The 26,520-nt window shown below is 40.8% G+C and overlaps 1 protein-coding gene across 1 annotated transcript in view; it reads left to right on the top strand.

The window, feature by feature from the left end:
• Positions 1-26,142, top strand: part of LOC142371299 (protein shisa-8) — a 111,527-nt gene extending 85,385 nt beyond the window's left edge. The window contains exons 4-5 of the mRNA XM_075453942.1: positions 14,846-14,962; positions 24,288-26,142. Of these exons, the coding sequence (XP_075310057.1) occupies positions 14,846-14,962; positions 24,288-24,859 (689 nt within the window). The 3' untranslated portion in view covers positions 24,860-26,142. The remainder of the gene's footprint in view (positions 1-14,845; positions 14,963-24,287) is intronic.
• The last annotated feature ends 378 nt before the right edge of the window (positions 26,143-26,520 follow it).

The following is a 26,520-nucleotide window of genomic DNA, read 5'->3' as shown; positions in this document are numbered from 1 at the left end:
CACCTACACCTAGGGACATTGGCATGATTAAGTATGGCCGAACCTATCAAAGACAGATTTTTGTCTCTATGGCTACATGACTGTGAGCATGGTCAGTGTAAGCGCGTAGTTTTGCACTCCATGTGTGTACTAGGATACGGCTCGGCAAGTCATGCTCACTGTAAGTGAGGCCTCCGTTTTTTGCGGCGCGCGCCTACTTTTTGTGGCGGCTTTTCGTCTGTCGAGAAGTATTACACATAGAGGATCACTCAGCTCTTTGTAAGCCATCACCCTAACACATACATTTACATGCCGCTGTCATCAACCATTACACATCAAGTTAGAGCAAACAAGAGACTGAGCCCATTTCAGCCAAACCTATTAATGTGACGCTGCGCTCTGGTGTAATAATGGCCTTTTAGCATTTGCGGTGTCCATAGACATACTACCACACACACAAAAACGGACACACGTGTATGTACTTGTTTAACACTTTTATGTCGAGCTCCAGCTTTGAACCAACCACTGAAGTCCCTAACTGCATTGCTTCTTCCCCCTTGTTCATTTCTTTTCAACTTACTCTTTACACTCGCTCAAAGTAGAACTTCAAATTGAGTAAGACATCATGAATTCCTCTCTCTTTCTCTCCCTTCTCCACCTCCAGCACCCTCTCTTTAAGTCATCCAAGCTATTTCTTTTCCTCAATCTTCCTTCACTCCCTCTCCCTCTTTTATCCTTTATTGCGTTCCTTTGGCTGCATCAAAGGTCTTTTCTCTAATATTTCATAGAGGAACTAATATGCATAGCCCCTGCCCTTTCTTTTAGTCTGTGTGCATACATAAATAATTAAGTTCATGCTTGATGCTCCTCTGTCACATCCCTGGCATACCATATGTGTGTGCATGTGTGTTCTGTTCTCTCTGTCCTTGGCCACGTGTGTATCCTTTTTAACCTTCATTTCAAAGTAATAGTTGGATGCCTATTACTGGATGCCTAGTGCTTTACAAACACTTGACTCGCCAAAATAAGAAACCTGCAGCTAATGGTTTTTTATTTTTTTTCTAATTCATTATATTGCATTACATTTAAATTAGTCCTATGATGCTGCTGTGGTGACAGAAACCACAATGTTTTCTCCTCTCTTCTTTTCTTGCTACAACATTATTCCTTGGTCACAATCCAACTGAGTCTGTTTAGGAGGAGAAACGAGTTTTTAAACCTCTCGTACCAGCCATGACTTTGCTCGTGACTTCTATGCTTGGAAAGAAGATCAAAGAACAAGTGAACACAAAGCATGACGATGTGCCTTTATTTGAACAACCATGAAAATGATATGAGATCAGGATCATTGCACTGATAAAGTGAACTGGAACATACAGATAACTAAAGACGATTCCCGGCTCTCGTGATGGCAAAGGAAGGGGAGTCAAATCAATTATTCCCACGATTATGCTGTGTTTCCTGCAAATATTCAACAGTTGATCCACACATTTCTATTCTATGTAATCAGTTTGTATGTTAGCTTGTTCTCCCATTAGGAGCACATCAAAACAAAAACATGTTAGACTTACAAGTAGCTATGAACAAAATCGTTCATATCCATGACAGAGGTTTGCTCACTACTGAAAAGGACTCAAACAGGTGAAACTACCAACAGATGCACAAAAAGACAAGAAATGCTGCAGATGGGACTATAAATGCAAGACAACTGAGAAAAACATTTTTATCCCTGCAGAATTTCAAATTTTCATTAAAGTGCAGGATAAAAACTGGCTTATGAGACTTTTGATGGGAGGATGACTGATGGCCAGATGAAGTCTCATGAAGCCTCAAAGCTTTCCAGCCCAAAAATGGTCCAAGGCTTTGAACACTCAGCAGTGCCACCTGCTGATTGTCTTTGAGATTTGAGAAATGGCATAATGTATCTGTTTAAGCTAGTGACCAGAGTTTACATTCTTTAGTTAATTCAGTATCCAAACTGTTATCCTACTTAATATCTAAACATGTTAAATATTCAATATTTAAACTGTCTTCACATTTTTTTTTTTAGGGGGGGGGGGGTCAAAGCTACAAAATGAAATTGGAGATTAAATCAAGGATCTTACCTCAGTAGTTATTACCATTTCAAAATATTACTGCACAAATACGTCTTGTTTTAACCTTTTTCTCCATCTCATCCACCACCAGCATTAAATACCTTGTGGTGCTCTTCTGTTTTTATTTCCCTTTTTTTATTCTTTTTTTTATACATTATATCTGCACTTGAAATTATGACAATATTGCAGTGCCGTGCCTCAAATGAAACTGCTCTTCATCACTTGTATGATCTTGTAGCAAGCTTTGAGTTGAGGTTCATAGATTTGGGAGAAGGAAAGTGAAGCCTCTGGAGATGCCCGGCCTCAGTGATTAAGAGGCATGTTCAGCTCTCAGATTAGCTCAATAATTCACCAGTTCTCTAATTTTAGGAGGAAACCGTGTAACTGTACTGGAGAGACAAGTGCTCTTACACAAACATGCATGAATGCAAATCTACCGGATTGGTCGTTTATTAATTCACAAAGTGAATGAGAGGCCCGCATGACTGCAACATTTCCCCTCTGAAATTTCGAAAGATGCATCTGCAACATGGTTAAGTAAAGTGTTGCATGTTGGACTTTTCACTTTTAAATCATTTTATTTCTGCTTCTGCTTGGATAAAAGATGTGAATAATTATTTTACCACTGTGGGTGGGACCTGAAAAGTTGTTGATTTTCACAATGTTACTGTCTGTGCGAGGACATTAGAAACTGTGACAGCCAGTCACAACCAATACTTGTTTGCAAAGATATTTCCTAGCGTGTGTATCTCCCTCATAAGACAATTCCATTTGAGCTGGGGGGTGTTGATCACACATGCTCATGACACAAACTGCAGCTGTAGCTACGCGCAAAGCCAACTCCTAGTTTTCTCATCAAGTAGATACATGGAAGGGGTTGAAAGACAAAAATGGGAACCCACAAAGCATCAGCAAATGTCTGTGGGTGAGAGAGTGAGTTCTAGATGACCGTGCAGTACAATTACCACTTCTGAATAATTGAATCCTCTGAAGTTAAGAAGCGATGGCCGGGGGGTTGTTTTGTTGTTCCCGTAAGAGCAGTTAGAGAGAGAAAAGGGGAGAATAAGTGAGAATGAGTCATGGTGATGAGTGGGACTTCAGACGCCTGTCAGAGTTAAAGCAGTTCTTTGTAGATAATGAAAAAGAAATAATTGCATGAAAAGACTCACTTGCACTTTTTGTTTTTCTATTACATAACACACTCATCCAACCACACACACACACAAAAACCTGCATGCCCCCCCTCGTAAATGCACTTGATAAATAAAGCATCAGCAAGTGTGAGCACCTCTATAATAAAAGAGGTTTTGTCAGTTTGCTGGTCTGGAGCATCCAGCTGTGTGTTAACACAATGCCAAGGAGTAAAGACATCAGCAATGATCTTAGAGAAGCAATTGTTGCTGGCCATCAATCTCGGAAGGGTCATAAGGCCATTTCCAAACTTTTTGAAGACCATTAGTGAGAAAGCTTATTCACAAGTGTAAAACATTTGAGACGGTTGATAATCTTGCCGGGAGTCCCAAGGTCAGATTCAGCTCAGGAAAACCCAAGAGCTATATCTCAGACTTCCTAAGCCTAAATTAGCATGTTAAATGTTAAAGTCCATGACAGTACAGGTGTAAAAAGACTGAACAAGCTTGATTGGAAGAGTTGCAGGAGAAAGCCGCTTCTCTCTGAAAAGAACATGGCAGCACAGCTTAGGTTTGTAAAGTTACATCCGAATAAACCAAACGCAGCATATCAGCACAGACGACTCATACCAACTGTCAAGCACGGTGGTGGAGGGCTGATGATCTGGGTTTGTTTTGCTGCCACGGGACCTGGGCACCTTGCTGTCAAATGGTCAGCCATAAACTCCTCTTTATACCAAAGAGTCAAATGTGAGGCCATCTGTCTGACAGCTAAAGCTCAGCTGAAACTGGGTTTATCAACAGGACAATGATCCCAAACACAGCAGCAGATCTGCAACAGAATGTCTGAAAAAGATAGGAATCAAGATGTTGCAATGGTCCAGTCAAAGTTCAGATTTCATCAAATGCCAGCAAACCGCATTAAAGCAGCATTATGTAGAAGAGTGGGCCAGTGAGTGATCTTAGAGACTGATAGCATCCATCCATCCATCCATTTACTTCACCTGTTTAATCAAACTCAGGGTTGAGGGGGAGACAGAAAATTATTAGTTCAAGTTATTGCTGCTAAAGGGAGTTCCACAAGCTATTCATGGGGTGCACTTAGTTTCCACGTGTGTCATGTGTTGTTCATCTGAGGTTGTATTTATCTAATTTATTTATTTTTTTAAATCATGTACTGATATTTAAAATGTTAGACTTGAACAATGGCGTACTTTCCTTTTCTATCACATGACTACATTTACAGTCACGAGAACACAGCTTCAAGACTGAGCACCATTATTCAGTCAGAAATCAGCCAACAGTTCAGGCCAACTGATAACTTCATGTCTGTAGTGGGTTAGGGTTACATCACTGTGTTGTGTTTTATCCGTCTTTGTGAGAAAAGCCGTGAAGACTGAGCGTTCCTCTCTGCAGCTCCACTGAGCTCTGCAAAATACAGTATTTTAGCATGTCTTATTATTCAGTGTTTCTCTTTTACTTCCCACAACTTTACCATTTTGGTGAAACATTTATTAGCTCAAGAACACAGTGGAAGATTTATCACTAAAGTTTTAGTTACAGTGGTGTTACTCTGGATTATAGCTACGTGTTGGCAATAATAAGATGAATTCGACAGCTTTCAACAAGAGTTACAGCATCTTCACTGCATTGCCTTTCTTTCTTACATCCTCTCCTTTGCTACCTACATTTATTATTCTGTTTCTCCACTCTGAGCTCCACAGCCACCTCCCTAGTGGGAACTTTTTCTTCTTTTTTTTTTTTTTTTAAGGAAAAAGTACTGCCCATTGCCATGTTTATTACCAGTCCTGTGTGTGTATGTGTGTAGATACATAGCAGATCAATGCATTATGTGAAGTGCTGAGCAGCAAAGCTCTATGTATTCAATGGGGAGGCTAAAGGCAGAAAATAATGGCATTATCCTGGGATAAGACCTCGTTTACCCTGCAAATAGAATTTGAAGGAGGGGAAGAGAAGAGAGGGAGTGGTCACAGAGAGACATTAAAAACCAGTGTACTGAAATGACACAATTCACTCCCTTTAACACACTCAAGCAAGACTAAGACATGAAAGCATTCAAATAGCGAGGGGCATTTACTTAGTTGGCGATGCCGGGTGCAGTTAATCTTTCGAGCCATTCCCTTATTTCTTAATATGCCAGAAAATGCATTACAAAGTTAAAGTGAAGATAAAGATCACTAAAAACATTCAACAGGTTAACAATTTCTGGCATCACTGTATGTTGACTCATTACAACGAGAATTAGTTTAGAGGAAGGATTTACGTGTAAAATAAAGCATCAAAACAAAATTTCTTGTAATGAACAATAAGGAAAACAGATTGAGAGATACGGTGCAGTGAAAGTCATAAATCAAATTCCCTCAATTCACTTAAATCAATTCAATCAATTCAATCAATGAAATGCAGTGGGTAAAAAAGGAAAATCTTTAAGGTCTGGTTTGAAAGAAGCAAGAGTAGATGCAGACCTGCAGGGATCTGTGGGTTTGTTCCACAAACAGTATACGGTGCATAAAATCTGGAAGCAGCTGCTGCATGTTTAATTCTTATCCTGAGGACAGAAAGCAAAACCGTTCCTGACCACCTGAGATAGCTTGAAGTTTCATAAGGTATCAGAAGATCTGAGATGTACTTTGGCCCCAAACCATTCAAAGCTTTAGAAACCAAAAGCGTTGTTTTAAGATAAGATCTGAGCTGTTACAGTGATCAAGTCTACGGAAGATAAATGCATCGACCGGCTTTTCTGAATCAGTCTCTGACTCTTTAGTCCTTTAATCCCTGAAATAATGTTCAGGTGATAGAAGGCTGACTTCATAACTGACTTGATATGGCTGTTGAAGTTCAGGTCGGCGCCCATGATAACGCCCAGATTTCTAGCTCGGTTTGTGTTTTTTAACATTAGAGACAGAAGTTGAGCATCGATTTTTATTTATTTTTTTTTTTAGTGCTCTTCCTTGGCTATAAAGACGATAAACTCTGTTTGGTCTTAATTTAATTTAAAGAAATTCAGAAATATCCAGTTTTTCATTCGTTTGAGGCACTTAATGAGTATTTGTAAGGGATTTTACAGATATGATGTAGATTTGTGTATTCTGAGCCAGTGGAGGCAGGTAAATGTCGAATAAAATAGGCCCCAGAATTTAACCTTGAGGAATGTGACATAGATAAGAAGAGGTCTCTGCCTTTTAAGTAGGACTCAAGCCAGTTTGTTGTTATTGTAAATAATCCCAATTAAACAAATAAGACAAAAATATTTTCAATCCAATATTTTCACCCATATTTATGAGTGGCAAGAGTATAGAAACCTCCAAGGTTAGCTGTCAGTGACATTAATGTCAGGTGGTTTCAGTCAGTGGGAGGACAATAAGGCGTGAGTGGTCACCCTGTTTTATTTAAAGAACAGGGCTCCATCAAACTCCGATCTTCTTAAAACATTTGGGGAGATGTATTATGGCAAGAGTCAGAGACGTCTCTAAACCTCAGACAAAGCTGATGCTCATCACACTGGAATTGATTAAAAAAGCTTCTAGTTGCTGTTATTAGCTCCTTATCTTTGGCATACAAAGACTGAAATGAGAACGCAAATATGTCTTTCTCAAAAATGGCTTACTCTTGCTTTTTTAAACAATTGTGAACCAGAATTGCAAGTTTGTACTTTTCAAGCTTTCCAGATAGTTCCATGCCATGACAGAGGAAATGTGGGACTTCTGACGTTGTAACTTTTGTTTAATAATCTCTGAATTTTGACTGACATGCCATCCAGTTCCTTAAATAGTCAATGCATTATTGTTTTCCATGTTAGACACCATCTACGTCCAAAGTTGCAAAGCCCTTGATAACTAATGGACATTATTAGTTATTTTCATTGCCTTATATATGGTCAGATGCCCTTCTCTAACACCTCAAAGGCTCTATAGGCGGTTTTCTTATGTTCTGATCACTAAAAACCAAACCAAACACAAACAACCCAGCTAATTGAGTGAGTCATAAAATATATATTTAATGTTATTGTTTGAAAAAGCAATGTGAACCCAAAACTATCTTTTTCCCCAACTGTAGCCATTCATTTTGTTGCCAAAAGCCCCACAAAATAGTCATAAATAAGGTCAACCTTAATCTTTTTGTGGAAAAACGTCCGTCAGCTGATTGCCAACACCAGTCCATTTTTCCCCCGTTCTCACACATGAAATCACGTGAAATATGCTGCTACTCTTGCACTTGTGATTACAGCACATTAACTGTTTGGACACAAAGTGAAACCACCAATCAGAGCAGAATTCAAACTTGTATCTCTACAGGTTTATGAACTGTCAAACATCACACAGGAATCTAAATACTGGACTCATTCACACACCTACTCGATCAAAAAATGTGTCCAAAATTTTGACTGGTACTAGTTTTTATGGTCAAGTCCAGTCAGATCTGCAGGGTGTACGAAAACAAGTGTAGAATGTTCAGGTATCTGTATTTTGAGTGAAGACCATGTGTACCACTGCAACATTTTCTGTTGCTACAAGAAGAAACTGCTTTTTTTGAGAAACTTCAAATTGTAAAGTCTCTGTTTTTACCCTGTTTTAACGTCTCTGTAAGATGTTTTATGTTTTTGAAAACATGTAATGAGTAAAAGCAGCCATTAATCAGGGTATGACTGTATGTCACACCGTGTTACATGCTAAGAACAGAGTGCTGTCTTTTAACAATTGCCTTACTGTTACGTCTATCCGCTGCCATTGTCGTCGGGATGTTTGTTTGGCTAAAATATGTCAAATCTAAAAGACGAAAAAGATTGAGAAAGGAAAAAGAGTGAGAAGATGTACCTTTCCAAGAAAAATGTTAATCCCGCCACTGAATCTGCTCTCCTAATTAACAAACCAGCAGCGTGCCAAAATCGGATTCCTTTATTTTGGCCAATTTATTTAATATAAATATAGAGTCAGTGTTTTTACAGTCATTTTATTCATAGAAAATATGTGTTTTAACTGAGAAGCTTCGGTTGCAGGCAGACGTCGTGAGCATTTTGTTATGTGGAGCAGAAATGCAGTGATGATTTTACTGGTTGGTTCTAGAGTTTGAGCACAAAGTCCCAGGTCTGTACAAAGAAAATCAACCTCAGAGCAACAATGTGGTGTTCCAGCAAACTGAGGCGTCAACTTCACATTATCCAATGACTGAAGATTTTTGCTTTGAATCTGCAGAGCAACACCATCAGTCTCTGACGGATGAGGTCAGATAGTCAGATAATTGGCGATACCGATGCATGCATTATTAGGAACCGATGAAATTAGAAGCTAGCGCAAACTACAAGGAGATGTCAGCTGAGGGCTATCACCGCAAGCAGCTGCTCCCCAGGCAGATCTTTAGGATTAGGCCCAGTTAAACAAATAAATAATAGCCATTAGCTCATTTCTCCTCATAGCTTGTTTCTAATTTCATAGACTGCGGAGATTGCAGCTAGATTATACGGATATCCCCCATTCACTGAATAAGGAATAAGGTTCAGAATCATGCTCGAGCTAATGAGAGGTTTTTTTTTCCAGGCAAAAACTTTCAAGTGTAAGGAGTTTTTAAGGAGTGGGACTTCAAGTTAACCCTTTCGTTCCTGCTTTTAAGTTCAAACAACAGGTTAAATTTTACAGCGTGCTCAATACATTTACCTACACAGAACTCTTCCTCTCCAACCTTTTTGCATTTATTTTCCTTTTTCCTCTTTCCATCTCTCTATCTGCCCGTGCGTGTGTGTGAGTGAGACAGTAGTTGTGTCAGAGTAAGGCTGGCTGAAGCCCTTGCAGCAGTCAGCCTCTTTGATGTTGAGCCCTGCCGAATTAGGCCATCACCCAGCGGTGCTCTGCTGCCTGCCTGCACCCACACACAGCAGTCTCTCTCTCTCTCTCTCACACACACACACAAATAAGGTACACACGTACAAACCAAAACAAACACACGCTGGCAAGAAAGCATGCACATGGAAAACAATCTTTACATGCTGCTTTTCACACATGAGCTGTGGACACAGCCTCACAGGCCTGACAAAGCTTCGGATGATATGCTCTAAAACATTTTATCACTCTCACAGTTTCTGCACCCTCTGACGAACCCTCATTTTTGCTCGTTTTTCTCCTGCGCATCTCTTTAATAAACATGAATGCAAATTCTTACGAGTTGCTTCTCCTCTGAGGCCTACATACAATGGTACATCGAAAAACACGCGCGCACTGAAGATCACACGTGCAGGGAAAAATGTAGGACATTCAGGAAAAAAAATTAAAAAATAGTTCCAGGATGCAAAACACAGGAAGGAATTTATTCGTTTTTAGTCTCCCCACCATACAATCATATAGTGGCATTAACAGTAGCAAAAGGATTTAGATGGGAAGCCTACTGATCACACATTAAAACAGGCTGGTGAAATGTTTTAAAATATATACACTCTGCACAAAGGGAGAAAAAAATTTGTTGATTAAAATATTGAGACAGTTAGAAAAACTTCTAACACAACTGTCCCGATATCAGTTCACAAATCATATGCAATAAAGACATTTTACTCCTCTAAGTGTGTATTTTATGTTCTGTGAGCGTTCAGTTAATTATTTTTCTTTTGCAGCCTTCTATTTTACAGTTTTGGTTCAAACATTGCTGGTACAGCAAACATTTTACAGCCAGCGAGAGGAAATATTTCTTTCCCGGGAAATTAAAATGAAGCCGAAACATGTGCAAGTATTAGATGATTTACATGCATCTGCCGAAAAGCATCTTCACGAAACCAGGGGTCATCGGACAATCCGATAAATATTAACCAATTAAACACAAAATTGCCTAACTTAAATGAACATGTAGCGTTGTTGTTTCTGCATTGATTCAGTTTAAGCAGATTTACTCTGCACTTTCTCTGCTGTATCTGCTACATAGTTGTGTGCAGGTCGTCCCTAACCTGGGGCCACGCTCCCTAACCTGGGGCCAGATGAATAAATGATAAGAACACACACAAAATCCATAGCCATGCCTTTTCCTACATATAATCTGGTATTCATGAAGGAAGAATAGAATAGAATAGAGTAGAAAAATACTTTATTCATCCCCCAATGGGGGAAATTCAATTAAAAATGTATTGGTCAGTAGCTCAAAAAAAAAGATTAATATTTACAATGATTGTATATAAACAACAACAATAATAATGATAATGACAATAAGAATGAGTCGTGAGAATTTGTGCACCCCGTGCATTCTTCAGACGTTGAGGTATGAGTGACTAATTTAACCCTGATATGAAGTGGAAATACCCAAAACAGCTTCATTTGGCCTGCACAGCATATTTTTCATGTTATTTTTCATATATACTCTAATTTGGATGCTATGAATAATTGTCGCTGTGCATCACGGTAATGGCTGTGAAAGACCTTGCTGATGAGTTTTTTTTTTTTAAGAGAATCTGTATTTAAGAGTTTATTCTGATTTTTTGGCACAAGTCTGGCTCTTTTGCTACTTTAGCTTTCCAAAGGCTGTATATAACAGCAGCCATCATTGGATGCTCCTTCTCCTGATCATCTCCCAAACAAGGCTGTGTACTGTACAAACTGCGCATTCATCTGTTGCAGATACAGCAGAATTTACCGCAACTCCACTGTAGCCCTGATGCTGTCTTCGTGTGATTTTCTCTCATTTGTAATCCCATCATTTTTCCTTTTTCCTTCATCTCCTTTGCTCCAACTTTGCAGAGCTGATAGTTGCTTCCTCTGTTGCTTCTTTCATTGAAGAGTTTTTGTTCTGTTTGTGTCATGAATCTACTGAGTTTTATGCATCTGGCCCCTGGCGAAGTGGTCGTCAAAGCTGATTCAGTGTCACAGAAATTATCGGCTTTTTGAAGGTACGAGTAGGGGGCCTTCAAGAGAAAATTGCCTTTGGCAGTAATAGATGAAAAGTGTTCCAGAGCAGCCATACTCACAAGGCTGCCTGAAATGCATCTCTGTCTGCGTTATTGATGCAGATGATCTGAAAATGTCAAAATGTTGCTGAAATGAATCAGACCACGACTAAAGCTGCTTCATACCTGCTTAATCTGTAGCTAAACTCAAAATGGAGTTGACATTCTCGAGTGGACAAAAATCAGTGAATGCATCAAGTAATGTCAAGTAAAGTAATCAAGTAATGAATCAAGTAATGATTCTTTGATCTCAAGCGACTTTATGCAGCACTTCCCTGATTTTTTAAACAGAAGCAACACTGCCATGTTAGAGTTCTTGGAAAATAACTTTTGTGACATGTTCTGTATTTTGAGACCTAAGACAGACAGATTATGCCCTTTTTTTAAACTTGACACAATTTCTTGAGGTTGTCATGATATTTTGTGGCATGCAGTGCAACACTGCCCCTTTAAACGGTGAATTTACAGCTGTTTTCAATGCAACAGGTTGTAGAGCTTGAAGTGACCCACTTTATTTGATAAAAAGCAATGAATACAAGACATTAAACTGAGCAACTTCCTTTCTCGAGTTAAGTGAATTATATAACCGCTGGAGAGAATTTGAGGAGTTTGCTGTCAAACTTGAACTTGAAGTTCAACTCTGAGCTGGGAGTGTGTCATAGAAATTCGCTTCAAAACCGAACCGCTCCCCTGAATGACATATTGTCAAAACTAGTGGGCCTCAAACAAAGTGACAGGGTTGTGTTTTTCGCAGAAGTTTTGAGCTGGCAGTGATTTCAGACACCGTGCAGTCGACAGTATGTCTACTTTGAAAGGCACAGTACATTTTTTCCGAGTTAATATATCTACCATTGACGCGAATGGGAATGACTTTTCAACACAGCTTCATGAGCAGTCACTTTCCATTTCAAAATCCGAAGCTTCAGGATTATTACTGCGAATTCTGTCGATATAACACGAGATAGGAGTTGTTCATTCTGAATAGAAATAGAAGAATCAAATATATCTTCCGTATCTCTTAGTCCCTGTTGCATTCTATGCCTTTAGTTGTTAGCATGACTGTGATTAGCGTTGTCAAAGCAGGTTGCAAAAACCACATTTGGTGGAAAAAGATAAGAATGGTATGAGCATTACAGCATTTATGCTGTAATACCACAACAAACTCTCTCCGAGTCTCCCGTCACTCTGTCTGCTGGCCGGGAACAGCCCTGTGGTCAAACTGGAGACCTGCCAGGGATCTTTCCATCAATTAGCTGGTATTTTTTTCCCTGCCTATCTCTGCCTTCAACTCGCTCTGTCTTTCAGTCCTTCGCTTCGTTTCTTCCTCTCTGTCCCTCTCATTATTTCCACTGTTGTTGGCTCTCGGATGCGTGAAAACACGCCGTTGGAATGCAGGACACTTCAAGAGCTAAAGCTATTGCTATAAATGTTGCATAATCACTCAAAATCCTCCCCCAAAAAAGCCCCATTTACAACATTATATACAGAGAACGAATTTTTAATCAGTTCTGTTATGTCGTTGAGTGAAAGTCACACACCTTTAACTGTCTGTGTATGTGTGACGAGTGAATAGAGCAGCGGGTGTCAGTAGTTCACAAAAGACAATAACACACACACACTATGCACGCATAAAATTACATCACACAGTTGGGCCTCCCAGCACACCGAGCCACACACAGCGTGTCATTACTGCATATCAATTACACGGGGAAGTGAAGATCTATTTCTAATTCAATCAGTCAGCGCTGGTGTCACATTCCTCGCTCTGTGGCTTTCTGCCTGCCACTCCGCCCCCCCCCACCACCTCGCTTGATTCTCACTGATGCGCTTCAGTTATTGTGAGGCTAGTAGACGGAGGTGTCAGGTTTGTTTTAAGTGCGCATGCAATTGTGCAGTACCTCCAGCTGGAAACATTTTTACTTTATTCTTCTGGACAGATGAGACTTTGCAAAGAAGGGAGGTCATTCTTTTCAGACCCTGTTTGTTCAGAATAAAAGGGTTCTAAAGTTACAGGTACGATGTGGATATTTTACACACTCATTATGGGGTCATTCTTTGATTAAAAAGTTTCTAATACAGTATCATCTCATTCCATGAAACAATAACTAACTAAATGTTGCATCTAAATCCACTCTTAGACTATGAAAGGGTTTGACTCATGTCCCAAAGGCAGTTTTAAAATGCCTTTACTTTAAAACTTTGTTTTAGGATTCAGTCACAGTTTCTTTGCTGTTTAAAACATTGCAGAGAACTTGGTTAAGATTAGGTGTCACAATATAAATGGTTAAGGTTAGCAATTAAAAACGACATGATTAAGGTTTATCTGTGAGACTTGGCTGGAGCAAAGAAACACAGTTTTGATGTAATAGCAGCATTAAGCATCAGACCTTGACCTTGTGATCTTTCGAATCTTGGCAGAATTCAGCCGTCTTGTATGGTAATGAAAGCTTTTCAGAAAACAAGGGATGTGTTAACGTGGGGTCGTGTGAAGTACCCACGTCAGTGTCTTATCTGAAGTAGACAGTCTTCAGAGTGCAGAGATTAAAGTGAGTCAGTCAAAAAATACAGACGCATCTGGACATATTTTGATAACAAAGAAGCGCAGAGGCTGAACGTAGAAATGGGAAAGTAAAAGAATTTGTTCTAAAGCACAAAGACTTTATTCAGATCCCCATCTTCCAAAGAGCGCTCCACAAAGGATCTTTACTCGGATGGGATTCAAAAAGCTCACACCACAGTAGGGGAATTTCACATCTTTAGGCAAACTATTTCGTTTAATATTGACTTTTAGGGCCTGGTTACATGGAAACGTTTTTCACTATAACCGTTATTTTTGCTTATCATTTGGCTGTCGCGGCCAAATGGAGCCGGCGTTCTGGGTAACCCAAAACGATATTTTTGGAGAATGGGTTCCAGAGTGGGAAGATCTAGGAACGCCGCCGTTTGCGTTGCCATTGTTACAGCCAGAACGGATTTGTTTACATCTGCGTCACAGCCATATGACCAACGCCAGTGACGCGCTGGTAGAAGTAGGGGTGTACATGCATGCGCATTGCTTCTTCAATTGTTCTGGTGTAACCGGTGGGGGTGGCTTACAGCGCACATAGAGGTGTGGCGTGTGTACTGCATCGTTTTCAGCAAGCGTGGCGTTGCCATGAGGACCTGATATTTTCACAGAAGCTTTCCTGTGTGGTCACAATAATTTTCGTACTCGGTTTAAAAAAAAAACCTTGTTTCATTTTCGTGTAGCTAGGGCCTTAGATGCGCAACAAGTGGAATAACGCAAATGTGACCTCATCAGTCACACGGATTACCCCGCACACACCCTGCACACAGAAAAGAGATTTGTCATTGTGAGGTGACAAAATGATAATAAAAAAATGCATAAATGCTTACCAGTTAATCATTGCAGCCTCCTCAAAAGAGCTAAACCAACATGTTGTATTGCATAGATATGGTGCAAAAACAGCATTTAAAGGGAATCAACTTCCAAAATCATTCATGAAAACATGTAGCGGCCCTATGAGGCCACGATGCCCCAGAATTACAAGGGAATCGCTGGTGCTCGGTCTTTGTATTTTGCAATGCTGTTACTCACTCATGAGGATAACCTCATTATTTCCTTTGACCGACTTCTCAGATGTCTGCTTGATATTTTTCTCCTGTTTTTTTTTCCCCCTTCTGCGTCTCACTGCTTCTATTAGATCACAACCATCTGAACAACGCAGCTTTGTCTCCCCTGGGACCGGCCATGGCCTTGTCTCACCCTCATAACAACCTGGGAATTGGCTTCAACAAGTACACCTCGCTCAAGGCTGTAGGTAAGCTGGAGTACACGGATACACTCACCAACACACGGCTGCTCCGGCTGCATGGGTACGTACACTTTTGCATGTTTGAATACTGGCTAACGGATTAACAACTGATGTGGATGTAAGAAGACAGGCCCAGAACACAGGTATAAAGGTCAGTGAGAAAGATAAAAGACCAGCATCCATTACAATAATAGATGTCATCGGGGACCATCCTTCATTTCGTGACGCTCCGTCTGATTCCTGACTTTCATGTGACAGTGGAACATAGCAGCCATGATGGGCATATTACAACTAAATGAGCCTCCTTATCCTGAATTCAAACACTTAGATGTGTGCTCATTTCACCAGTCTGAATACATTACAAGGATTCAAAGATGAATTATTTCAGATGCATGTGTAAAAGAACTAAATTGGCAAAACCCTCCTAGCAGTATGAGTCTCATTCTGTTCTCTGTGGCTATTATATCTAAACCTTAAAGTAGAAAAGTGAAAAGTTGTTGGACAATACTGGGACTGGAACTTGGTTCTCAGACCCATTGCTTGATGAGCCGTGGTGTGAGGCCACAGTCCACCTCCTTAAACCTCTCACAAGCATTCCGTGTTGTGGTCGTGCAATCTCCAAAAAAAAATGTGAGCTTTTTTTTTCTTTTTTTTTTTTCAATTTGCAAAGAAAACCGTCAGCATGCAACATTTTTTAAGTCAGAGAAATATAGTTTACATATGAGTGACAAAACATGGTTAGGAATAAGAGAAATCGAAATACATGAAAATCAAATTGGAAATGAATGAAGTTGAGACAAATCGCATAAATTCGAGTCAAATAAGACAGCAGGTGGTGGGGCAAAAACAGTTCAACTGTGACAGAAAACCAGAGAAGGCTCCCACTCTGCAGGGCTCCACTCGTAGCTTGTTTACTGAACAAAGGTGACATCTCACAAGTGGAACCCCCCGTAGCAAAGGAGCCTTCTTTGGGTTCCTGTCATGGTTTAAATGCTTTGTTTAAGAAAAACACGGCAACAGATTTGTACCACATCCCCTCATTGCTTCTCGATACAGCAAAATTTACCACCTCACAGTATCCGTTGGCAACCTAACCTACCATGATTTCTTGTGAGACTGGGCTGATTCTCTCAATAAAGAAGCACAGTTTTGATGTAATAGCAGCATTTAGCATCAGACCTTGAGCTTTGTGGTCTTTTGAATCTTGGCAGGATTCAACCATCTTGTATGGTAATGAAAGCTTTTCAGAAAAAAACAGCTTTTATCGAAAGTTTAAAAGCCACTCACTCAAATGCCCTCATAAGAGACACACATCCCCTCGACCGTCGTTAAAGGGATAGTTCGCCTCTTTTGACATGAAGCTGCCTCCGATATGAACGGAGGCAAAAATAGCGCCAAGTGATTATGAGGTCTGACTTTTTCTGGATGGACGATTTTGAGATGCAAATGTATTACTCTTTTGAACGCATATTGTTTTGAGAAGCAAGACGCTTTATTTTCGGGACCCCAGCAAACTAGCCGGACTACCTTCGTCAACGCCAAAACTCGGCTGGAACTCGGCTCACAGGACGCAGCAGGGGGTAAGTCAATGTTCATAAATGATATTGCTAATGTGGGATGTCATACAGCTTCATGTCAAAAGAGGCGAACTATCCCTTTAAGACACATTAAGAAGGTGAAATGAGGTAAAACACTTTTTCTTGTAACTTGAACCTGTATTACAGACTGATCCATTTGTTTTAGTAAACTGGGGTAAAAAAAAAAAAGGAAGGATGACGGCATAACTTGATTGGGAATACTGTCAAGTGCTGAAAATGAACACATCAACAAAGCTGCAACACACTCTCACACAAGAAGTTTGGATTCGGAGTTTGGGTTTGGAGGGCGGTGAGGGACAGGAGCCGGGCCATCAGCCGGCTGAAGCTGCCAGTTGAGGCCAACCCAACTCGAGCCAACCCACATCCTCCACACACACGGAGTCACAGTATATAATTCTGCCGAATGCACAGCTGCTCTTGGGGGGAAGAAATGTAAACATGTGTTGGCAAATATTAACACGAACACAATCTTCATCTGATCACTGCAGACAGTTAAGGACACGGTGACAAAGATGAGGAGCGACAGCTTGACACGTGTTTCTTCCACAGTTCATGGGCGCAGAATGCAAAGAGACGCTCGGGCCCATCGTGGCTAAAGAGTATCAGAAGCAGAAACCACGGAGCCAGAGACATCCAAGTTTTCAAGGACAAGCTGGGATGATTCACAGTTCTTTTTCCAAGAACAAAAATGAAAAGAATATATACACATACTTATGTATACAATGTATATTAAGGCAGTAAGTAGGGGAAAACCGAAGCCGACAGAATGCGTTGCAAGTGTGAAAAGTGAGTGAGAAGAGGAGCATCTCATCTCATTATTCTGCTCAGAGACTGAGAAACAAAGGCTGATTGCGGCAGCAGCAAAGCCCAAGCCTCTCAACAGCGAGCGTCAGCCACATTTCACGGAAACACACTTCAAAGTAACAAATCCCTCACAAATTGAGGTGCAGCATGCTCTCGCTCTCAACGTCTAGGTGTTGAGCTCAGGCGCTGTTCGACGGCACGCGGGCTCCTCTGTTTGGTATCCGCTCGGTTTTTGTCTCTCGCACACAAAAAGAGCGGCTTCAGTGTGTCGAGCCTTCTGCCATCAGGGACGCTGAGTGTGTCCACATACTCGTAATGATTCTCCAACGGAAACATCCGACACAGAGTAAGGAAGAAAGATTGAAAGAGAAACAGTATATCTACTCTGAAAGATGTGCACACTCCTGCATATTCATATTTTGTCAAAGCATTTAGAACAATTTGGTTTAACATCCTTTTCTAATTCTGTCCTCACTCGGTTGATTTGATGCATAACTTAAGGGGGAATAGTTTGGAGATTTAGTTTTAGAGGCAGAGAATATCTTCATGTCCAATACTGTCCAATACAGCTTAGCTTTAAAGCTGCTAGTTGGCAGATTGTACTCCTTTTGAACAGCCAAGTTAACTGTTTCCTCTCTCACAAGAGTGCTATTGATCTTTTCATCTGACACTCAGCAGGAGAGAATACAAGCCCATTTCCGAAATTGCCAAATGACACTTTATACAATTTTCTCTCGCTGTGTTTATTCTCTATATAACAAAACACTGGCTATCCATTACACACTCAAAAAGAAAGGGCAGCTCTTTTCACACTTGCTCTTCAGCTCTCTTGCTGAGTAATAAACAAGCCACAGGGTCCAGAGATCCTTCCTGTGCAGACAAAGTCACAGCTCGGGCACATAACAGTGTGGATGGAAGGCTTGACCATTTGCCAGGTGAGACAGCAGGTCTCTGCCTCACGCTGTTTTGAAATCTTCATTAACGTACAAGGGTCGGGTTGCACCAACATGGATCGGGTCCAGTCGGAATGGAGCAAAGTTGGGTTTTGCCTGAATGAATCCATATCTAAAATTTAGCGAGGCTCTGTTACATAATCATTAAAAACTGATCTTAATATAAATCTAAATCCTGCATTCAATGAATCCAAACTCATTTGCTGTCGGGACCTTGTTAGAGGTTGGGAAATGATTATCTTTGGCTTACACTATTGACAGTTTGGCAGACAGTGGTGTTTCATAGGCCAAACATGTCCCCTTCTGCCCGATGTTCAAAGTCCGCCACAAATTACACTTCTGGATCAGACCCAGTCGAAAAGGTTTTTGTTCAATTATTTAGCTGAATTTCCCAATGATGTCCAAAAAATTTGCCATGATTGTTCTGAAGTCTGTTTTTCTCTTGTACTTTGACGTGTCGCCACCTTATCACCATCTACTGGTCCGGGGATGAATTTCTCTGTTGTGGTCTGGATGGAGACATTTGAGGAAACAAAACTAATATTGATGTAGGATTTTTGTTTTGTTTTTACAAAAAGAAGGGAAATATCTGTTTAAAAAGATATTTAGAGTTGTGTATTTGAGGTCTAAATCTAAAAATCTTTTTACTCAGTCCTCCTCAACGAGCAGTGAGGAAAAAAAAGGAAAAAAACGGTGAAGGTACAGAGCATTGCAGACATGCGAGGACGTTCTGTATAAAAAAAAAAAAAATACAGTTTGACAGGTGCAGCAGCAGAGCTTTGGCACGAGCAGCTCTAATATCTCCATCTTAATTAAAGTACTGAGAGGCTGAGGCTGACAGGTGCGCAGGCAGTGAGAATATGTGGAATAAAGATGCTAAAGGTCAAAGAGGGAGGAAGTGAGAGGATGAACAAGCAGAGGAGGAAGAAAAGTTTTCAGAATTGAGCTGAAGTAGTCTCAGAAACGGTGGCTATGGAGACAGGTTCGTTTTTGTATTCTTTTTTTAAAAATTATTATTAACCTTCATTCCTGATGGGCGTGTGGAACATGCTGTTGTCTTCTTTAAGGAGGCAGTTTGAAGATGTGGACAGATGTTTTATTTGTGATTCTGCGAGCTCAGCTCGGGTTTGATCGCAGTGAGTGGCAGGTCTGCAGCAAAACAAAGCACAGGGGGTGGAGGGATTTTCTTGAAGATCATGTTGAAGACTTAAAAAAAAAAAAAAAAAGAAATGGCCGTATTACAAATGAGAGAAAACATCAGCTCACACAAATACAGCTGCAGGCCGAAGGGAAAAGGATTGGCAACTTCTGCTTTATCTCCAATGAATGGATTGATTGATTAATTCATTTTTATGCAGAAGTAAGGATGGGGAGAGGTTGATCAATCCGTCGGAAACCGGGCGGACAAATAGTTTAATCTCAAAGCAATTTTTTCAACTTACAAAAAAGCTGGGGATTGAAAGAATTCAAAGATCATCTCACGGGGTCAGGCACACGGGTGAAAACCCGCTATAGGTGAACACAGACTGACGCTCCATCCATATATGCAAGATAAATCTCTACCATGAAAAAAGCCAAAGAATCAATAAATAGAAATAAAAATGTTTTTAAAAAAAGACACAGATCAACGCGATCCAGAAACAGCTGCTTTTTGAGGTTCAAGTTCATTTCAGATGGACTGAACTTAAGTGGAAAACTGAAAAAAAAGTTTCTTTTGAGGTGTGTGTCTGTGTAAATCCTGGATGCCGCGTCCTTTGAGAGACAATCCAGCTTGTTATCAGAGCATAATTCAACAGCTAGCCTCTGAGCCGGTACAGCATATGCGGCCATCCACTTGGCACTTTCTCCATAGAAGGTCTTTCTTATTCCAGCAAGACAATGTCAAACCCCATCCTGACTGTACTACAATAGAATGACTCTGTAGTGAAATATTGGAACTAAAAATGGAACTAAAATATAAATGAACATTTTCTCACTTTTAGCATTTGAGATTTTTCTACAATATAAAACATCTATCTAGCATAATCTATCACATGAAAATAGTGCAGCAATATAGCAATATTTCCAACTCACTGTTAACTTAAACCAACTTCTTACACAGAATTAATTTTTTTTTTAGGGGGGGGGGTCATGCACACTTTTATATGATACCTTGGGTGTACACAAACGCCCCTACATAGACGGACAGAAAACACGAGTTAAAGAATTGATAAACAAAACTCTGCAGCAGAGTGCCTGCGGCTGTATTGTGGTATTAATTATGCACTGCATACCAAAAAACTGTCTGAACATAATGATCCTTCAAAAAAATAATTGTGTTGCAGCTCAGCCATTATCAAAATGGTGGAGAATTAATTAGCATTTTACAGAGCTCCCTAGAATAGCTGCTCAAACATAACGGAACTGCATTAAAAATAGACCAAACAGAATAGAAAATGCTTTCAAACTGAAATCCTAAAGTGGTGGCTCTGATTGGGGCCCAGGGGCCTCACTTCAGGCCGAAGCTGGATGGACTGAAAAAGCTGACGTTGTAAAAGAGTGGGAAAAACAAAAGAAATATTGAGCTGAAAACAGAGACAGAGACAGGGTGAAATGGTGAGGAGATGGAAAAAGTGGAGAAGATGGTGAGGAACATGGTCCTAAAGGATCCTGCTGGCAACGCTTAGATGGACGGCAGCAGAAGTTGTCATAAAAAGGAGAAGTGTATTTTATTCGATGACTGTGATGTGATTTTCCAACAGTTTCTGAAGTCTTTTACTTAATTTGTTCTGTCAGATCTGAATACTGCGACACGGAATGTGTCCCCCCTCTCATATCTTCCTCTCAAAGTCTGCTTGATACACACTCAAAAGATTGAACTGCACGCTGTGCTTCTAAAGAATCAGCAAGAATAAAAACTGGAGCAGGATCAGACGTGTTATTTCATGGAAAGCACGTGAGTTTATGAATTCAGCACTTTTTCCGTGCTACAAGTACATCACACAGCAGTAAAGGTTCGAACAGTTCAACAGTTTCAAGCAAGAAAACAGAAAGTGATTCAAAGATGATACAAAGCGGTGTCAAGCAGAGAGAGAAAAGTACACCAATCTCCTCTGGAGCTCATAGATGGAGTAGATCTTGAACTGAATCCTGAGTCTAACTGGACATCAGTGCAGTGAGATGACAGCTTGGGTGATACGCTGTAGTGCTTTAGTGCTGTGCAAAGAACTGGGTATAATCTTAATTTCTTCCCTGATTTTTTTTTTTGTAAGCCTGTCTGGTAAACGATAAACCCCTTATGTTAGAAACACTAACATGTAAGAGGACTCAAAATACGGCAGCAGTATTTGCACATATCTGTCACGTATCTTCTGCTGCCTCTCGTCAGAATAAAGACCGGTATGAGATCCTCGTCTTGCTTAAAAACCCTCCAATTAAGGCTACTGCTGCTAGCTAGCCAGAGGCAGAGAAAGGCAGAGCATGTATTTAATAATCTAGCGGCAGAGTTTGGGCCAGCTGTAAGCAGGTAACATGTTCTTGACTTAGCCAGGAATGAAAAATGACTGACAATCGAATTTGACTTCAAATCAGAGTATGACATTTTTCTAACTGCTCTCATCTTTGCAGAATCTCGAGACTGTCCTCCTCCCTTATATAATACGACCCCCATGTGTTTTTCTTTTGTTTTTCATGCTCAAAATAACAACTTAAAATGATATTTAGGCTACTTCCTGTGGTTGTGAGAGCAACAGCACGTGACATGTCAAAATATTACGTTTTGTTGGCACAAACTGTGATCTTCCTCTAACTATAAACAAGTACTTTTAGCCCTGACCAAATAATGTCATTGCATTAACTCAATGAGAAAATGACAGAAGTGTTTTAGTGAAAGTTAGGGAACTTCTTGGCAATATGCATACGTTGTAAACTGGATCTGAAGATCCACAGGGGAGAATTTCTCGAAAGCAATAAATTATTTCCTAGAACGTTGTGTCTTTCCCCAACAGAGCTCTTAAGACGCTCTGGAGTTATACAATGGGCCGACATATGAAGCATTCAATAAGTAATTACATGACTTTTAGAGTGCTGCATGGGTTCCTGACGTGGGCTAACTTTGAGACACCTTCTGGTTGAGCAAATATAAGAAAATGTTGTTGGCCATCTTGGCTACTTTATTATGAGCTTTTTGCAAGAGAGCAGAAAACCAGTCCCTGCTGAACTTTGCTTTTTGATGAATACAGTAAATATATATCAGTCAACCTGGAGTCTCTACCCACAGACTATACAATTAGTCCCATTCATTCACTCTGATTACAATAAGCCTAAATCATCACGCATCATCTGAGCAAACAATGCCTCAATTTGGTATGTAACGCTGTTAAAATTAGACACGTGAGCACACATACAAACTGTTAGATCGATTCTTTCAATGGAAGCTCATGAACAAGCCGGAGGAATCTCAAGTCAAATAAAGTGTTTATTGGTAGTCACATGTCAAGCATATCAGCGCTGGGCTCAGTGGAACAGAGCTCCCGCAGGAAATCCGTCAGACTGAGCCTCGATTTCTGGGTATCATTTGTATTTATAGCCTCATAGGTTGGACTCACACTCGACCGAGTATGATTGGACATGAGTAGGTTCAACATGCTTCGTCATATTCTCTGGATCAGCCAAAACAATGTGAGTGTGTGAATCTCCACCTGCTTTCCCAGGCTAATTGTTTTGTCTCCCCATTCCTGGATCACTTTATGTCATCGTGGAAAAGTACAGAGACTATTTCATTCATAATGTCTAAGAACAAAGCCAATTCTAACAATTCCCCCTTTTGATATGATTCTATCATGTCAAATTAATTCAGTCAAATAACTGAAGTAGGAATGTTATCTTCTGTATTGTGTCACACCTGTTTAGTAGCAGCAAATTTTAGCAGACCCCCAAACTGCAAGACGCCACTTACCTTTAAGGTGCAGCACAACCAGATAGGAGATTTTTGTCATCCCCCTTTTGATATAATTTCATGTGTCATGTGAGCTTTTATATGTAAGCTGTACTTCTTTGCAATTACCAGCAGCAAGCAAGTCATCATTGCACACGCATATGGAAATAGTAAAATAATTTCAATGCATTTGATAAAAGTATGATAGATAGTTTGCTGTTATAGGGAAGACATGGGTAAAAAAGTGGCAAGTCTTAGAGAAAGAAGGATCGTGGTTATGATCAAGCAGAGTCAAGTTCCACTCAAGGAGCTCGCACGTATCAGACTTAACACTCTGAACACGCTCTATTTTTATGCATGCTAATTAATCGTGTACCCAGCAGGATGCACTTTGCTTAACTAAATAATCCGCCTTGTATATTTTTGTTGAAGTACAATGGATGTTTTTTTTCTTTTTTTTTTTAAAGAACCCCTCTCTTTAAATGCTAGAAAGCAAATTAATAAAACAAGCAGTCAATGCCTCAAAACTGTCTCGAAAAGATTCAAACAGCCAAGGTTGCATACCTAACACACCTGAGGGAGCGAACCCATCTGCCCTGGGAAGTGGAACTGTCACTGAGCAAAGTCAAACACAGATGACAGAATCATGGCGGAAGAGACTAAAGGACGGCAGAGACCGGTGTAGATCGGTTACTTTAGCTGGTGACAATTCGTCACATCACTATAAATGCAATTGATGCACCCCAAAAGGCATTAATCGGAGTTAACTGGAGAACTAGTGACTTGCTGCTGCCTTCAGCCACAGCAAGTGGAAGGGCCAATTTGTATATATTCATAGATAATTGAAATAAAACAAAAGAGTGTTATATGTAAGCATTTTACTGCAACAAGGGATATCATTTAAATTGACAGATATGATTTTATATAGGTTTAATTGATGCCCATAGAAAAATACAATAACTCATGACAAATCCTTTTTTCTTTTTTTTTTGTCTATCATTATTTTTACAAATAATTTAACCAAGCGTGTCTTGTTCCCCTCTATTTCTCTCATCATTCAGACACATGTGCAAGAGACTACTACAAGAGCTACCCGATGGTAGATTACACCCACCGCCAGTCTCCTCCGACTTTCCAGCCCATCAACTTTCACCCCAAGGACAAGCCCTTCCTGCCACCGCCTGACATCCACGCACCCCTGGCCATCACCATCAACGCCTCCCAGATCCCAAAGCCTAAGATCTCCAAGACCAACACCCACCCACTCACCTCCAGCTCAGCCTTCAAAGTATGGGACCCAAGTAAGAGCTACATCCAGCACCCGACCGCCTCCCACATTGGCATCGGGGTGCAGCAGCATCACCCCATCCAGCAGCAGCTCCAGCAGCAGCTCCAGCAGCAGCAGCAGCACCAGCAGCAGCAACACCAACAGCAGCAGCAGCACCAGCAGCAGCAGCACCAGCCGCTGCACCAGCAGAACAGCCGGCGCCAGGCCTACTCTAACAAGAGGCAGTTCAGCATCGAGACGCTGCCCGAGCTCTTCTCGCAGCCGCTGGGCTACGGCCACTCTCCGCACATGCACCCGAAGCACAAGGGACTGGCCACCAACAGCAAGACGGAGGTGACGGTGTGAGCGGGGACGCAAAGGACAGAGAAGACGAGAAACGAGCGGAGATGAAAGGAAATACTCTGATATCCTTTATATCCACAGCTATGACGATCTGTGTGAGCAAGCAAATATCGTATCTGAATTTTTTTAACTCTGCGTGTTCATTGTTGACTTAAACAAAAATAATAATGTAAGTGATATTTGTGTATTTTTAAGACCACGGGATCGAAGCAGAGGCAGATAAGCTGTGAAAGTGACGGATTAGCAGGTGTTGGCTATGACCCTTTGAAAATGGCAGCTTTTTTAAATAATTGAGTGGCCTCTCAGTGTGTTGGCACACCTCTATGCTCCGTCTCCCCTCAATCCTCTTGCACCTCACAGACATTCTGCTGGGCTCAGTAGCACCACTCCCCCAGTTACAAAATGCTCAAATACCATTCAGAGACTATTTACCCCACAAACTGCAGCCCAGACTCTAGGGCTGCCAGAGAGGCTGGTAGGGAAGTGTTTCCCCTTAGACTTTGGCTTCCCATCAACTGAGACAATGGCGTTGTGTTGTCAGCTCTCATTGCCCTCCAGCCCTTGGAAGAGTGAGATATCAGCATGGCGATTCATAGCAGAGAAAGAGGGCATGAGAGCGTGGAAAGGATTCATCTCATTCTAGAGCCAAATGCGATGAGAGGGATTTGAACAATGTACACAAACATACACACATAAAATACACCCTCAACAAAAATTACAGAAGGGTTCTAGGGACTGTCAGAAGCCACAGGCAAGCCCACCCACACTCATCCCCTCTGAGACAAACAGACACACACTTGTCGTTACACACTAATTCTCAGAGAGTAGGAGACTGAATAAGCAAGCTCCCTTGTTTGCTATTTGAAGGGGCTTGATGAGCTGCCTCGTGTATTGTAGAATTCTTTTTAGCTCTGACATAACTTGAAATCCTGGATGTCTGGAACAAGAGCATCTAGAAAGATTACTTCAAAATCACTGTGTTCTTTTTATCAGTTTCCCAACCATGTCAGAGATCGATCAGCTGCTTATCTGAGCTCGGTTTATGGATCGTGTACATCCACTGAGATCCATTTTGTTATTTTTGGCTCCATACATTTACAAAGTGTCAGCATCGGGGGGGTGTTTCTGTATGTCGGATAGGAAAGAACCACCGATGCATACAAGAACCCCTTTTTCCAGCATGGTTGTTCCCAAATACAGCTGTTTGGGGCGCGTGTGTGTGAGTGTGTGTGTTTTCACTGCTGCTGCTTGCACTGCAGTTAACTTCACTCCCTCTTAATGAAGTGCTGTAGCACTACATTAAATGAATTACTGCGAGCACTTAAACGAAGCACTAATGTAATTCATGGCTTGGATGCACACAGCTAACACATCAAGGTTTTTTTTTTTGGGGGGGGCTGGTGACAATTTTAAATCTAAAAAACGGATACTTGGTAACCATTGTTTTCTGCCAAAAGTTGTGAAACAAAACAAAAAGCTAGAAGAATCATCGTTGTTGTGCAGGTCAAACACAACCGGATGGACAACCGGATGGACAGCCACATGGACCGATTCTTCTCTCGTGTGCTATTCTGTGGTGCATTCAGTATGAGGAGGTACTTTAAAATGTGACGCCAGGCATTATTAATAACATGAGTTCGGATGCAACAACCCTAAAGTTAGCA

The sequence above is a fragment of the Odontesthes bonariensis genome, chromosome 21, assembly GCF_027942865.1.
Source record: "Odontesthes bonariensis isolate fOdoBon6 chromosome 21, fOdoBon6.hap1, whole genome shotgun sequence".
Taxonomy (NCBI): Eukaryota; Metazoa; Chordata; class Actinopteri; order Atheriniformes; family Atherinopsidae; genus Odontesthes; species Odontesthes bonariensis.
The sequence above is the reverse complement of the archived record's forward strand: the minus strand, read 5'-3'. Positions and strand labels throughout refer to the sequence as shown.